At 38.8% G+C, this 16,673-nt stretch overlaps 1 protein-coding gene across 4 annotated transcripts in view; it reads left to right on the top strand.

Moving 5' to 3' along the window:
• Positions 1–16,673, top strand: part of RABEP1 (rabaptin, RAB GTPase binding effector protein 1) — a 79,532-nt gene that overhangs the window by 14,413 nt on the left and 48,446 nt on the right. For 3 of the 4 annotated variants that reach the window (XM_077836506.1, XM_077836504.1, XM_077836505.1), the window contains exons 2-3: positions 12,368–12,496; positions 15,934–16,137. In XM_077836506.1, the coding sequence (XP_077692632.1) occupies positions 12,368–12,496; positions 15,934–16,137 (333 nt within the window). The remainder of the gene's footprint in view (positions 1–12,367; positions 12,497–15,933; positions 16,138–16,673) is intronic. The other variant, XM_077836507.1, reaches the window with a different exon arrangement.

Raw genomic sequence — 16,673 nt, 5'->3', positions numbered from 1 at the left:
TGAAATACAGACTGAGTTTAATATGTTCGTAGGCTATGTATACGCTTATGATGGGATGTGGAGTACACACATTGCACACACACCCCAGCCATGGGTATGAACAGCAGTGTAGACAGTGAGGCACTGCTTACGTGAGCAGAGTACAGAAACACCAGAACCTTAGGCTATATATCCTATATGGCTCAAAACACACACAAGCAGTGCCTCCAACACCTACACTGCTGTTTTCAACGGTGTAGTGTCCTGCTGTCAGAGCTTTTCCCTGCCTCCAAGAAAGGATCTAGTGAGGGGGCACTAGGGAAAGTCTCTGGCAGCTTCTCACTGTTGGAGCCTTTCCCTGCTGTCTCCCCCCTGCTAGAGCCTTTCATTTCTGGGTGTAGCTACAGTCTGCTTTTCCCTGCGGTATGTAGTTACACATACCCAACCTGTCGCCACCAGTGTAGTTGTGAAGCATTATACCACCTGACCATTTAATAGGGTTCACTTTAAAATATTGGGTGAGGTAGAGAAGGTTTGTATATTTGGTGATCTTGATGAGACTTGGCTTAGAAGAGAGCTTATTCTGCATATCTGTTTAGAATGTCTTTCTACTCAAATGTTTTGTTCACCTATTAGTGAGGTAGACCAGTCTGACAGAATAAAGGGAGAGGTGAACGCACTCTTTAGGACATTTAATTTCACATTAAATGAATATTGAAAAGCTTGGCTGAGGAAAGCTATTCAGTCTTAGTAATACAGGAAAAATGCTGTCAAGGTTTTTGTGTTAATATCTAAGGAAGGAGGGTTGACTGCAGACATTGACATATAATGGGATGGGGGGGAAATAATGGTGATTCTTTAATCAGATAGGAAATGAAGGAATTAATGATTCCAATCTCCACGGACTGATTAGCTTCCTGAAAATAGAAGTTGAAATATAGAAACATAATGCATAGCTGGCTTATTTTGATAGGCATTAAAAAAAAAAAAATCCAGGCCTTTCTACGCTATGTTTCTGGGGAAGTCTTTGACTGGGGGTAGCAACCATTTGAGTGCGAATTCATGCAGGCCACTTGTATTTTTATTACTGTGCCACTTGTGCCTACCCTGAGCTGGTTTGCACAACACGGTAGTTAAAAACCACTAGTGCCCTGCCTATACGAGCACTTCACTGATGGAAAAATCAGAAAAAGTGGGTGACTTTCTGAAAAATGCTCACGTAGACAGGACTTTAGCAAACATGGTTCGGCAGAAGGAGTATTAGAATCCTGTGAGGAAGAAGGCTGGAGCAGTAGTGGATGGCAGTTCTTGGAAAAAGACGTGGCAGGAATAAGAAGTTTCCAGTGTGGTTTCATAAGGATCTGTGTGGTGTCTTTGTTTAAAAAAAAAAATTTTGTACTTGTAGTAGAAATGAACTAGAGGCGAATTAAAGAAATATCATAGAATATCAGGGTTGGAGGGGACCACAGGAGGTCATCTAGTCCAACCCCCTGCTCAAAGCAGGACCAATCCCCAACTAAATCAAGTTTAACATGCCCACGGACAAAAGACATGGAATGTGTGCCCCCACTGATTTTACTGCTTGTTAAAGAGGGAAGCAATAAAAAGGAATTTACATGTGTATTAGAAAAAGAAATACCAAAGATAAAATGGGTTAATTAATAATTAAAGGGGGTGAAATCCATGAATGCATTACTGAACTGCCTGTAAAAACAAAGGTGCTTTTAGCAAGGAAAATAAAAGATAGAGAACTAGAAAATAATTAAGGCCCAATTCTGAAAAATTCTGTACATATGATTATCTTTATGCATGTGACCCATTGAACTCAGTGGAACATTACTCACTTGCATTAAGTTAAACATCAATGTTTAAGTAGACTACAGTTAAATTTTAAATTTTAGCTAAATTTAACCGGAGTCCAGAATGGTTAACAGGATGGTATTATAGACAAAGATGCTTTTATCTGAAAAGTGAAATGCAGACCTTTTAAGTAGAGAAAAGCTTGAGAGATATTTTAGGTCTTAGCTTGGTTTTTTATTTAAAATATATGGGGAGTATTAGTCAGAACATGAGCTGGGTTATCAGAACTGGCAGGAAATCAATGAGTGGGATCTGTATCTGGGGCTAGATTGGAGCAGTTGAGGAGGAGATTTGGGGTCCAAAACAGCAAAAGAGGCTGGGGATGCAGTAGGATGGAACAGGCAGGACTAAGCAAGAAATGAAATGGCCAAAACACCCAAAAAGAAAGGGAAATAAAGTTGGGGGAGGAGTGGTGAAAGGCTAGAACCAGAAATAGCTAAGTTGATTATTCTTTTCAAAATCTGCATAAACCACTTGACATGTAAAAAATGTTTTAAAATTATTTTACTAAAAATTTAAAATATGGTCAGTTGGACACCCAAGATATAAGAAAATAAAATTTTCAGTTCCTAGATACTTAATAGACAACAGGTTTCGTAACGCTAAAGGACATTTCAAGTAACCATCGATGCTCATGACTAGAACCGAAGAACTCTCCTTCATTTTGGGTCTCTTGCACATGAATGGGTTGCATTACAGCCACATTGCCACATAAAAAATAGTATTGCTGAAGATCTTGTAAGTTTTCTGTGTTGAATAGCAACCTCAGCTACACAAAGCAGGTACAGATGTTTCAGAGTAGCAGCCGTGTTAGTCTGTATCCGCAAAAAGAAAAGGAGGACTTGTGGCACCTTAGAGACTAACAAATTTATTTGAGCATAAGCTCTCGTGAGCTAGAGCTCTTGTGAGCTAGAGCTCACTAGCTCACGAAAGCTTATGCTCAAATAAATTTGTTAGTCTCTAAGGTGCCACAAGTACTCCTTTTCTTTTTACAGATGTTTTACTAAATGCACCTGTAAAGTGCCAATATACAGCATAAAATACTGTTTAAAATGTTTTAAGATTCTGAAATCACTGGTAAAAACATTTATGTAGCATTCTGTATTGTTACATTACAAATATTGCAACATATTATTTATTAGTGTTAAAGTATACATTCATGCAGGATTAATTTATTTAATCTGTATTTGTGTAACACTAGCCGATCTTCACTCTTTTCCATACTTCTCCCTTTACTGCTGAATTTTTTTTTGGCTTCATCTCCTTCCCTCCCCAATACTCATCCCATCTGTTTAACTTACCTGTCCTCTTTCTCTTGGGTTATTCTCCTACCCTCTCACTTTTTTCTACTCAAAACCCTCCTGTAGCATAAATCCATGCAAAAATAGAAAAGGAAAATTAAGAATGAGTCAAGATTGTAACACTGTTGCAAAAAAAGAAAACGTCTGGGATGTATTAGCAAGAGTGCTATAAGCAAGACGCAAGAAATAATTCTTCTGCTCTACTCCGCGCTGATTAGGCCTCAACTATAGTATTGTGTCCAGTTCTGGGCACCACATTTCAGGACAGATGTGGACAAATAGGAGAACGTCCAGAGAAGAGGAACAGAATGATTTAAGGTCTAGAAAACGTGACCTCTGAGGGAAGATTGAAAAAAATTGGGTTTGTTTAGTCCAGGTAAGAGAAGACTGAGGGGAGACATAACAGTTTTCAAGTAAATAAAACTGTTCAACTGTTCAAGGATGAAGGAGGAAAATTGTTCTCATTAACCTCTGTGGCTAAGGCAAGAAGCAATGGGCTTATATTGCTCTAAGAGCAGTTTAGGTTGGACATTAGGTAAAATTTCCTAACAGTCAGGGTAGTTAAGCACTAGAATAAATTGCCTAAGGAGGTGGTGGAATCTCTGTCACTGGAGATATTTAAGAGCGGGTTAGACAAATACCTATAAGGGATGGTCTGATCTAGATAACTTATTCCTGCGTTGAGTGCAGGAAACTGAACTAGAAAACCTCTCAAAGTCCATTCTAGTCCTTTGATTCTATGAATGGGGATAAATAAAAAGAAACAAGTGTTCAAAGACTGTATCTTCTAGGAGGAAATGCATTTCACTGATTCACTTTTATAAAAAGTTATATATTACTTGTATTATAATACAGCCTGTTCCAATTTGACTTTTTGAACATGCAGTGCTTTGTTTTAATGTTAGTACTATAGCATGACTGCTTGCAGGTATTACAGAAACACTCAAGATTCTGAGTGTTAAACAATAGGTACGTTTATCAATAGCCTATAACTTATTTTGTGTAGCATTGTTCATACAGAAGTGTTGGAGTGTTCAATTGTTAGTCTCTATGCACACAAGGGCAAAGGAGGGTCAAGCCATCAAGAACACTGTCCCCGATAATGTCACGGCTAACCTGGTGGCTGAACTTTGTGACTGTGTCCTTACCCATAACTATTTTACATTTGGGGACAATGTATACCTTCAGATCAGCGGCACTGCTATGGGTACCCGCATAGCCCCACAGTATGCCAACATTTTTATGGCTGATTTAGAACAATGCTTCCTCAGCTCTCGTCCCCTAATGCCCCTACTCTACTTGCGCTATATTGATGACATCTTCATCATCTGGACCCATGGAAAAGAAGCCCTTGAGGAATTCCACCATGATTTCAACAATTTCCATCCCACCATCAACCTCAGCCTGGTCCAGTGCACACAAGAGATCCACTTCCTGGACACTACAGTGCTCATAAACGATGGTCACATAAACACCACCCTATACTAGAAACCTACTGACCGCTATTCCTACCTACATGCCTCCAGCTTTCACCCTGACCACACCACACGATCCATCGTCAACAGCCAAGCTGTGCGATACAACCACATTTGCTCCAACCCCTCAGACAGAGACAGACACCTACAAGATCTCTATCAAGCATTCTTACAACTACAATACCCACCTGCGGAAGTGAAGAAACAGATTGATAGAGCCAGAAGAGTTCCCAGAAGTCACCTACTACAGGACAGGCCTAACAAAGAAAATAACAGAACGCCACTAGCCGTCACCTTCAGCCCCCAACTAAAACCCCTCCAACGCATTATTAAGGATCTACAACCTATCCTGAAGGATGACCCAACACTCTCACAAATCTTGGGAGACAGGCCAGTCCTTGCCTACAGACAGCCCCCCAACCTGAAGCAAATACTCGCCAACAACCACATACCACACAACAGAACCACTAACCCAGGAACCGATCCTTGCAACAAAGCCCGTTGCCAACTGTGCCCACATATCTCTTCAGGGGACACTATCACAGGGCCTAATAACATCAGCCACACTGTCAGAGGCTCATTCACTGCACATCCACCAATGTGATATATGCCATCATGTGCCAGCAGTGCCCCTCTGCCATGTACATTGGTCAGACTGGACAGTCTCTACGTAAAAGAGTAAATGGACACAAATCAGATGTCAAGAATTATAACATTCATAAACCAGTCGGAGAACACTTCAATCTCTCTGGTCACGAGATTACAGACATGAAAGTCGCTATTTTATAACAAAAAAACTTCAAATCCAGACTCCAGCGAGAAATTGCTGAATTGGAATTCATTTGCAAATTGGATACAATTAACTAGGCTTGAATAGAGACTGGGAGTGGCTTAGTCATTATGCAAGGTAGCCTATTTCCCCTTGTTTTTTCCTCCCCCCCCCCCAGCCCCCCCCGACGTTCTTGTTAAACCCTGGATTTGTGCTGGAAATGGCCCACCTTGATTATCATACACAATGTAAGGAGAGTGGTCACTTTAGATAAGCTATTACCAGCAAGAGAGTGGGGTGGGAGGAGGTATTTTTTCATGCTTTGTGTGTATATAAAAAGATCTTCTACACTTTCCACGGTATGCAGCCGATGAAGTGAGCTGTAGCTCACGAAAGCTTATGCTCAAATAAATTGGTTAGTCTCTAAGGTGCCACAAGTACTCCTTTTCTTTTTGCGAATACAGACTAACATGGCTGTTACTCTGAAAGGAGGGTATGTTGATCACATTTCCAGGTGGGGGACAGCTGGATAACTTCCTGCGAGTAACCTGCACCTGTGTGATAAAGTAAGTGGTACTGCCTGAAGATTGCTAAGAAAAGTGGTACAATGTTTCTAAAAATCTGACTGTTTAAATATACTCTAATTACATACTCAGAATGTTGCTGCTGCAGAACTACCTTCTGTAACACTACCAACTCCTGTATTCTGTTGCACAGCTGCAGGTTACATTTTCCTGCATCTTAATTCACTTTGGTGCATGCAATAATCTGCCCAGGAAATAAAATTCAGTTGTTATAATGAAGAGCTCAACTATTAAAAAAAAAAATGCCATTCTAAAAACAGAGATAGATACTTGCATCACAGATTTTTCAGTTGATGACCTCAAATAAAACTAGAAAAAAATAGCTAGAGTAATGAACATACTCTAGTTATTTGTCCAGGTCCGGTAATTAAAATGTCTAATGTTTGTGACTACAGGTGTATCCGAGAGAACCCAGTAACTTTAATCAAGGTTCTCTTTTGCTTCCAGCTTTTTTGGCTGTTAACCTTGCTCTCAAAGATTCAATATTAAGTTTTGTTTTCTGTGATTTGAGCCATTTTAACTTCAGAATAAGAATTGCTTGTGTCTTACTAGCTTGTCAGCAAGGACACTAGTGGATTTTGTAACTCATTCTAGAGATACATGCATGGAATAGTTTTTATTTTTTTGGAGGATGTGGTGGGGTATGGGGAGTGTAAGTTTTAAAAATGTATAGACTTAAATGAAATTCCAGGAGCCTGTTTTTCAAAATATCTGCATGCAAAGAAGTGACTTTTCCAAACTTTTAAAGATCTCTGCCGACACCTTATGGCAGTGGTGGGCAACCTGCAGCTCAGGGGCTGCACCACCACTGCCTTATGGGAAAAGATTGATCTTTATTTTTTGAGTTTCTCTTCTTGCTGCTAATTTCTTGCTTTCTCAGCCAAAATATCACGCACTTATGTCCCTCTCAGGCAAATGTGAGGTCACAGGAGATGAGTGTCTTGGTTTGGGGAATAAGCACAGGAGAGCTGGACATTATTTTCATTTTCTTTCCCTGTTTTTGTTATAGGGACATCAGCATGCAGACCCTCAGAAAATAACACAAATGGCATTGTCTGTAAATTAAAATATATTTCTCAGATCTTTAAAAATATATTTATGATCCAGTTTTCATGGTTCAGCTGTGGTTGTGTGGGTCTGAAATCTTGATGCCTTCCTCCACACTTCAAATATCGAGTGGAAAGTTTTGTGTTATTAAATTGTAAATAGACCCAGTGTGCTCAAAAATAATCTTATTGATAATTACAGGTTTCAGAGTAACAGCCGTGTTAGTCTGTATTCGCAGAAAGAAAAGGAGTACTTGTGGCACCTTAGAGACTAACGAATTTATTTGAGCATGAGCTTTCGTGAGCTACAGCTCACTTCATCAGATGCATACCGTGGAAACTGCAGCAGACTCTATATATACACAGAGAATATGAAACAATACCTCCTCCCACCCCACTGTCCTGCTGGTAATAGCTTATCTAAAAGCCATTTCCAGCACAAATCCAGGTTTTCTCACCCTCCACCCCCCCACACAAATTCACTCTCCTGCTGGTGATAGCCCATCCAAAGTGACAACTCTTTACACAATGTGCATGATAATGAAGTTAGGCCATTTCCTGCACAAATCCAGGTTCTCTCACTCCCTCACCCCCCTCCAAAAACCCACCCCCATACACACACAAACTCACTCTCCTGCTGGTAATAGCTCATCCAAACTGGCCACTCTCCAAGTTTAAATCCAAGTTAAACCAGAACATCGGGGGGGGGGGTAGGAAAAAACAAGAGGAAATAGGCTACCTTGCATAATGACTTAGCCACTCCCAGTCTCTATTTAAGCCTAAATTAATAGTATCCAATTTGCAAATGAATTCCAATTCAGCAGTTTCTCGCTGGAGTCTGGATTTGAAGTTTTTTTGTTTTAAGATAGCGACCTTCATGTCTGTGATTGCGTGACCAGAGAGATTGAAGTGTTCTCCGACTGGTTTACGAATGTTATAATTCTTGACATCTGATTTGTGTCCATTTATTCTTTTACGTAGAGACTGTCCAGTTTGACCAATGTACATGGCAGAGGGGCATTGCTGGCACATGATGGCATAAATCACATTGGTGGATGTGCAGGTGAACGAGCCTCTGATAGTGTGGCTGATGTTATTAGGCCCTGTGATGGTGTCCCCTGAATAGATATGTGGGCACAATTGGCAACGGGCTTTGTTGCAAGGATAAGTTCCTGGGTTAGTGGTTCTGTTGTGTGGTATGTGGTTGTTGGTGAGTATTTGCTTCAGGTTGCGGGGCTGTCTGTAGGCAAGGACTGGCCTGTCTCCCAAGATTTGTGAGAGTGTTGGGTCATCCTTTAGGATAGGTTGTAGATCCTTAATAATGCGTTGGAGGGGTTTTAGTTGGGGGCTGAAGGTGACGGCTAGTGGCGTTCTGTTATTTTCTTTGTTAGGCCTGTCCTGTAGTAGGTAACTTCTGGGAACTCTTCTGGCTCTATCAATCTGTTTCTTTACTTCCGCAGGTGGGTATTGTAGTTGTAAGAAAGCTTGACAGAGATCTTGTAGGTGTTTGTCTCTGTCTGAGGGGTTGGAGCAAATGCGGTTGTATCGCAGAGCTTGGCTGTAGACGATGGATCGTGTGGTGTGGTCAGGGTGAAAGCTGGAGGCATGCAGGTAGGAATAGCGGTCAGTAGGTTTCCGGTATAGGGTGGTGTTTATGTGACCATTGTTTATTAGCACTGTAGTGTCCAGGAAGTGTATCTCTTGTGTGGACTGGACCAGGCTGAGGTTGGTGGTGGGATGGAAATTGTTGAAATCATGGTGGAATTCCTCAAGGGCTTCTTTTCCATGGGTCCAGATGATGAAGATGTCATCAATATAGCGCAAGTAGAGTAGGGGCTTTAGGGGACGAGAGCTGAGGAAGCGTTGTTCTAAATCAGCCATAAAAATGTTGGCATACTGTGGGGCCATGCGGGTACCCATAGCAGTGCCGCTGATCTGAAGGTATACATTGTCCCCAAATGTGAAATAGTTATGGGTAAGGACAAAGTCACAAAGTTCAGCCACCAGGTTAGCCGTTTGATAATTGATAATTGATAATTTTTCTGTCTTAGTTCTGGAGTGATTGCTATATATTTGCATAACTAGTAATTTTAGTATAGATAATATTTTAGCCCTTTTGGGAAGTGTTCTATCCAACAGCTTTAGCGTGACAAGTCAATGAGAGAATATTTATTGTCCTTATGCTTTGTTTATATTACAAATTTTATTCATGTTGTATTAAGAGATTCTTATCTTCCAACAAGTGGTTCCTACAAGCACTAAGGATCCCTTCTTTTAATTTTTAGCTTTCTCTCACAAAGGAATCCCCTAAAAATAAAGTGATTTTGTTTTTGCTGCCCAATCACTATATTCCCTCTAATTTGTTGAGCCTTTTCTAATATTGATATATCCAGAACAGAATACAGTATTCTTAGGTATAGTCTCCCCAGTGTAGGGAGAGTCTACAACCTCCTGCTCATGACATGAGATATGCAGTCCAAAATCACATAGTTATAAAATAATCAGCTTTATTTCTATTTGTGTGTTGAATAAGGATTCTCTAGCCATCTCTTCAATAACATATCAGGTTGCAATGGATATTCTGGAATATTCTTTGTTTATAGGTAAGAAATGGTTGACGAAAGAGCTGATCCTTTTTTATTTCCTCTTTCAGTTTGACATGTCAAGTTAATTTAAAAATAGCCCTTAAAATAGAGAGTAGGGTAACTTATTGTTTTTGATAAATTAGACTTCCCCATTCTAATATGTGCTCACAGCAGTGTAGGTTCTGCTGCCTCAGAGGAATTTCATACCAATGCTATTATAAAATTTTGTATGTTTTGTGCCTCGTTTGTAACAGGAGATACTGTTTCAGTCAGGCAGAGTTCTGCAAGTGTTACCAATCCATCAGGCTTTGTTTACTATTTACTTCATCAGTTTAATTAAACACTGAAGATTGCATTTCTGTGTGTGGAAACAGGAGCTCAGCAGGAATGACGTACGACATATTTTCCATTTGAAAAATTGTCTGAGAAATAGAAGTATGAGTTGCATATAGATTTTTAGATAGCTATTTTGTCATGATAGATTTTAAAGTGGATGTTCAGTTGGGCTAAGGACCAGATGTAGTTTGCACCTGTAACTGTTGAATTACAGATTCAAGTTACGTGCCAAGGAGCCTGATCCAAAGCACATTGATATCTGTTCAATTCTTGTTATTAACTTAATTGGATTTTGGATCTGGGCCAGCCAGAATAATTGTACCTGTAGTCAGTCAGATGTATAGCTACTCACATTTCGGCTCAGAGTTTAATTATGGATGTAAATAGCATCCACAGAAGGAGAACCACCCTTCTTAAAACTTACTCCTCTGTGTGATAGCATCATAATATAAATGCTATAGTTTTGATAGAGGCTTAGAAAATAAATGCCATCTTAGTGTTCAGTATTTTTCCATACAACTACCTTTTGGGTTGAAATTTCATAGGCTTTTTCTTAGCCTAGGAGTGGCTTACTTGCATATAATAGATTTCCCCATGCTAATCTGTGTTCACAGCAGTGTGGGTTCTGCTGCCTCAGAGATTTAGTAGTTATGGAATTAGATATAAAAATTGTATAATGCTTGTCTAACTTAATTCCTCTCTGCTACCTGTATTAGATTAGAGACATAGTCAAAGAACATATTTTTTCAGTTAAATATTCTAGTTTTATTTTATAACCAGAAGTCTACAACATATATAGTCTTTATTCTAAAGAATCCCTTTATTCGTATCTTTCTTAGGTCTAGGTAACCAAAAATTAATCTCTTCCTAGGTGGCCAAAAATTAACAGAAATGAGCATTATCCTTGAATTCACAAAATTTCAATGCCAAATTGATCATTGTTTTCCTCTCTGGCTTTTTACCACTACATAGTCCTCATTACACCTCTTGTGTTGCTTAAAGGTACTTGATGTTGCAGAAAGTAGTGCATCTTATTGTATAATGTGCTATATTTAACACTTTTCTTTTTGGTGGAGAGTATGTTAGTGTCTGTGTGACATGTAAGGAATTTTAATATATTAGGTAGGGTATTGATTTAACTAGCTTGTGCTATGAAGAGGCTATTATTTCAAAGCAGTGACTCAGATTGTCTACATGGTAGACGCGAAACTTGTTCATAAAATGCTGTTGTAGAATTGAAAGAAATACTTAACAGAACTTCATTTGCTTGGTGGAATTATAGCATGAGAAGTATTTAGCATGTCTGTGGGTTTTATAATTTTTTTTTTGGCTGTTTTCAATTCGAATTTTTAAAGACTGATCTAAAGTGTGTAACATGAAACCTTCTGTTTCTTAAGGTACTGTACTTCCTGGGAAATTAACAAAATTAATATCTTGCCTCGTGACCAGTACCTGGGAGGCAATTATAGCAAAAATTCTTGCTTTACAGCAACATATGGTACTTTTTGTTTTATTTCTGAATTCTCTATCACAGAAGTTCTTTCTTTTTCTTTGTGGATTGTATTTTTATAGAGTGTTTTGGTATTTTGTGGACCACCTCCCCTACTATTTCCAGTAATGACATCCTTAAGGCAACTATAGTAATTGCTTGCATGGAAAAAATAATTTAGAAAGTACTTAATGTATTTTTAGCTATCTTAAGGCAGTAGAGGCAGCTTGAAATAAGGAGAAATTGCCCCATGAGTGGTCATTTCTCTGCATTCCATTTAATAAATGCTCTGAGGATCACCAAACTCTGCTCTAGCAGGGAGGAAGCAGTGGAGACAGGGAAGAGTATGACATGGTTGAGGGATGGGTTTCACCTTTTCATTTAGTACCTGATTTAGCTAACTGTTGTATACAGGCTACAGTTTTCCTTCACTAGTTACTAAACTCATAGCCAGTAACCTGTTTTAATTTTAACCCTTGATAAGTAATAAGTGCTTTGTGACTTCATACACAGGAGTGAGGGTGTGTGTGCAGAGAGAAAGTAAGAATACAACCAGATTCCCTAATAATGTCAGAATAAAATCCCTGGTGGTAATACAATTACTTAACATAGTTCTTGTTACTTGTCCCTTCCTTGTATGTAGTGAATTCTCCTTTCAAGAAGGATTCAGTATGACTCAAGAGTCAACCCGAAGAGTTATTCCTAGCTGCAGTTGATGCATGCCAGAACTCACTGTTGTAATGAGTAGAACTGCTGACTCTTGCTGGTTTAAAAAAAAACCAAAAAACTAAAAACCTCTGACTTGTCATTGGATAACACTTGAGCTAATGAGTGAAAAATATATTTTAAAATAATAAACCCTAAATCTTAAAGTTGCAACATGTGATTGTGTGGGATTCCTTAATTGTTAGTGACATACCTTACTTTTTCGTTTTTGTTCTAGCTGCTCTTCTGCAACGGCTAGCAGAATTGGAAAAAGTCAATGCAGAATTTCTGCGTACAAAGCAGCAGCTTGAGCAAGAATTTAATCAAAAGAGGGCAAAATTTAAAGAGTTATACTTGGCTAAGGAAGGTAAGTTCTAGGTTCTCTGAATTCAATGTAAAGCGTATTTTTATGCTAAGCCTTGAATAGTCCCTGGTTAGAGAACAATCTTAGTAGTGCTAACTTTTTTTTTTTTTTTTTTTAAAAGAAGTAGGGTTTAAAAAGCAAAGATTTTCTTGCGTTGGCAGTCGGTTGGTGGGATATCCTGGTTGACAGGTGGTAAGACACTGTTAAAGTCTCTTATTAGCCAACAGAAAATGTGAGTTTTCCTGCCAAACTTTTTTAAAGGCCAATATAAAGAGGCAAAGAGAAAAACCCTAACAATTATCTGGTTCCATAATTAAAGTTTCAGAATGTATCAGCCACCTTTCTTTGTAATCTAATTTATGAAGATTTTGTTGTCTGTAATTATCACACAACTGTTCTCCTTTTATGTAGAAATCTTGAAACTGAGAGTGAACGTAAGGTGAAAAAGAAAGAAAGAAAGATGTAATTTGTTTGACTTTAAAGTATATACACAAACTGATAGGAGTCAGCAAATCCATCTTGAAATGCACATAAAATTCCACAGTATTCTGCTTTTTAAAATAATGTGGGGGTTCTCAAACTCACATAGCATAGACCACATTGTGATAGCATCTTCTGGACACCACCCCCTCCAATTCACAATTGTGTAATATCCTGGAGGCAATTACAGTAATTGCTTATATGGAAGGAAACATAGGAAATTGTTTGATTTTAAGCTTCTGCTGATGGCTCTGGTCGTTGCCACTGTTCTGCTTTTACAGCAATGACCACTAGTGGAGACAGGCTGGTTCCTTCTTCTTTCCAGCTATTTTTATAGGCATTTAGGCTCTTGACTACAGTAGAAGCAGTAGCTGGAAGCAGGAAGATGGTGCCTAGCACCATGTGACCTGCCAGCTTTCCAGTGACCACCATTAAATGCTTCACGGACCACAGTTTGCAAACCACTAAGTTAATACAAACCTACTGGAGTAAAAGTGTTTTCATCCTATTAGACCAGTAACTAACAGGAACTCTTAGAGAGACATTTTCCATGTGTTCTGTCAGTTGTGGTCAGCTTATTACATAGTACATAATTGTATTTTCAATCTTGAATGATTGATCGGTCTGATTAATTGTAATGTAAGCAGCCAAACTTACATAGCTTGAATTTGACAGCTAAAAGTATTTATTTTTCATAACACTCTTTAAGGAAAATGTGAACCCCACTAGCTCATGTACCTGCTGTAGAAGAATGGAGAAAAGCAGCTATCTTCTATTTAAGTGCACGGTTGATCTACTAACTCCTTTAATCCTAACAGCTTTCTTGTCCTAAAAATATAAAAGAAAGTAAAGCCAAGAAAAATTGCATTAAAACTACAACTTGCTTATTTTTCTGCTCTCATACGCATGTACAGCTGACATACTGAAGACCAGAGCACAGAGTGTTTTTCTAGCTATTGGGACAAGGGAAATGAAAATTTAAAGACAAGACACTGCTGGACTGTGGTCAGCAACAGCAACCTCCCTCTCCAAACTAAAATAGTTAGAAATCACTTTTCCTCTTGGCATTTTCTTCACTTAGGTGATGGTGGCCTATGATGTACAGGAGGTCAGACTAAATGATCTCATTGTCCCGTCTGGCCTTAAACTCTATGAATGTGACTCGGTGTCCCTCTCTACACTGACTACAAAGCCATGTTTAACATCACATCACTTAACATGACTCCTTAAGGCTGTATTGTCATGTTCAGTGAACACAAGCCCAAAGTGTAAACTGATATTTAACTTGTTTTATTAGCTTATCATCATTGCAGTATCTCTTGAAGAAAATATTTTTGCAGCAGACTACAATGTTGTATACATTACATTTAGGAATACAAAATGGGCACTTAAAAATATTTTTACTGTGCTTTTTTTTTATGTGAAACACACAGTTCCATAAGACATTTCCATAAAGCATGCAAGGTCAGGAATTTAGTAATTTAAAGAGTTTTTGTTTAAATAGAGAAGGGGTTGAGACTAGAGTATTATGAGGTGTGAAAGAAAAAACAGAAGGATTGATTGAAGGCAGTAGAACTATAAACAAGTCTGATAAACTAAATATTGCTATAAAAGCTGGAAATAACTACACAAACGTTATTGGAGAAAGGAAGTCATAATAGTAATAGTCAAGGTGCCTTGTACTTTGCAGAACACAGGAAGCATTTTGTGGCAAATTCCTTGGATGCTGTGGCAGTTTGGCATAGCAGGTTTCTGCAACAGCTTCCTTTAAATAAAATCTGAGGTTTTTATGAATTAAGTATGAAAACAAATAATGTAAGCAAGAAGTCCTCTGTGTCTGTTTTGCTATTCAGCTCATTTTATACTTTTTTTTTTTTTAACATCTGCAGTTTTCAGTATGCCAGATTTTTTTTTGTACTGACAACACCTCAGCTGCATCATAGAAAGTATCAGGAGTGGGAAGGGGAAATGTCAGTTCTAGCAGTTGGGTAGGGTGAGCCTTTTTGCACTGGAGAAGCACGGGAAGCAGTTTGGTATTGTGGGATCAGTACACTAGCTGCACGCTTCTGCTAAAATTATCATAGTGAAACAGTTAATGCTTGACATAAAAATTCTTATCTTTAGGATTCAGACTTAATCCTCCAATGAGATGAATGGTATAGCTTACATCTTGCAGAGTTATTGTTTCAGGTTGTCTGTCTGGAAGATGACACATAATTTGTTTATGCTCTGTTATAGTTGAAAGTTATATTTGTAACTATAAGGATGAGAAGCGTGTTTTTAATGTAAGCTTAGATTCTTAGCACATTTGTGATAAAGGGTCAATTTTTCTGTAGATTCCATAGTTGAAGCATAATTGGGGTCCAGGTAATAATACTTTGCAATTCTGTAGTGCCCATAATAAGAGGATCACAAAGTGCTATACAAAGTGTAAGCATCTCCTAAAGCTCCCATGAGGCAGTAAGGTAGTGTCCCTCTTTTACAGATAACTTCTGTATTTCAGTTTATGTAAGTGACATATCCAAGGTTACAAAGCAAGTTGGTAGCAGAACCAAGCAATCTTCCTGACTTCAGTCCTGTCCTCTGACTTCCAGATCATGCTCATTCCCAGTATGTATACTTCCCAGCAAGTATTCCCAGAATGTGAGTTACATGACAGTGAAGTAGTTAAAAGTCCAATTAGCTTAATTGGCATATTGATTGATAGGTGATGTCTGCTTTGTAGTAGTGTCTTCAGTCTCTACACTGCATGAATGAGAAACAAATAAAAAAGGAACTTGAGGAACAGAGAACTCTGGAATGTTACTGAAAGATTTTCTTTAGCTATCATGGGTAAAGTTTTAAACTTCAGATTCTCTTGTTTTCCATTACTAAAGCATCAATTTCTGTTGTAGCAGATAGAGCTGCACTTCAAACTGAATTTATTTACAAAATTAAATGGAAATAATACTTGATTTCAGAGGACCTGAAAAGGCAAAATGCAGTACTGCAAGCAGCACAAGATGATCTAGGACATCTGCGGACACAACTATTGGAAGCCCAGGCTGAAATGGAGAACATCAAAGCCATAGCTACAGTATCTGAGAATACAAAGCAGGAAGCTATTGATGAGGTGAAGAGGCAGTGGCAAGAAGAAGTCGCTTCACTCCAAGCAATTATGAAAGGTAAGGTCAGAGGAAGCTAGCTAACTACTGCAGTTACAGCAAGGTAAAGTACCATATTTAATAGGTGATGTTATTGTGCTTGATGCTGTACAGCAGTAGTTCTCAGCCAGGGGTACATGTACCCCTGGGGGTAGGCAGACATCTTCCAGGGTTTACTCAACTCATCTAGATGGGTGTTTCTCAACCTGGGGGTTGTGGGACAGATTTATGGGGGTTGCAAGCAGGGCAGTTGCCTGGGGCCACAGGAGGCCCTTCGAAGCTAAGTTACTTGCTTCAGCCCTGAGCAGTAAGACTTGGGCTTCAGACCAGGCTCACAAGCGAAACAGAGGCTCAAGTATCACACTGAAATGTAAGTACAGTATATTCCAATTGATTTATTTTATAATTTTATGGTAAAAATGAGAAATTAAGCATTTTTCAGTAATAGTGTGCTGTGATATTTTTATGTCTGATTTTTGTAAGTGAGTAGATTCTCTGCTTTGGCATGCAACTTTGATTTGTCTTGCGTGCCCAGAGTCCTGAAAGGAGAACAGTAG

The sequence above is a fragment of the Eretmochelys imbricata genome, chromosome 17 (genome assembly GCF_965152235.1).
Source record: "Eretmochelys imbricata isolate rEreImb1 chromosome 17, rEreImb1.hap1, whole genome shotgun sequence".
NCBI classification, from domain to species: Eukaryota; Metazoa; Chordata; order Testudines; family Cheloniidae; genus Eretmochelys; species Eretmochelys imbricata.
Note: the sequence above shows the minus strand (reverse complement) of the source record. Positions and strands in the feature narration are given on the sequence as shown.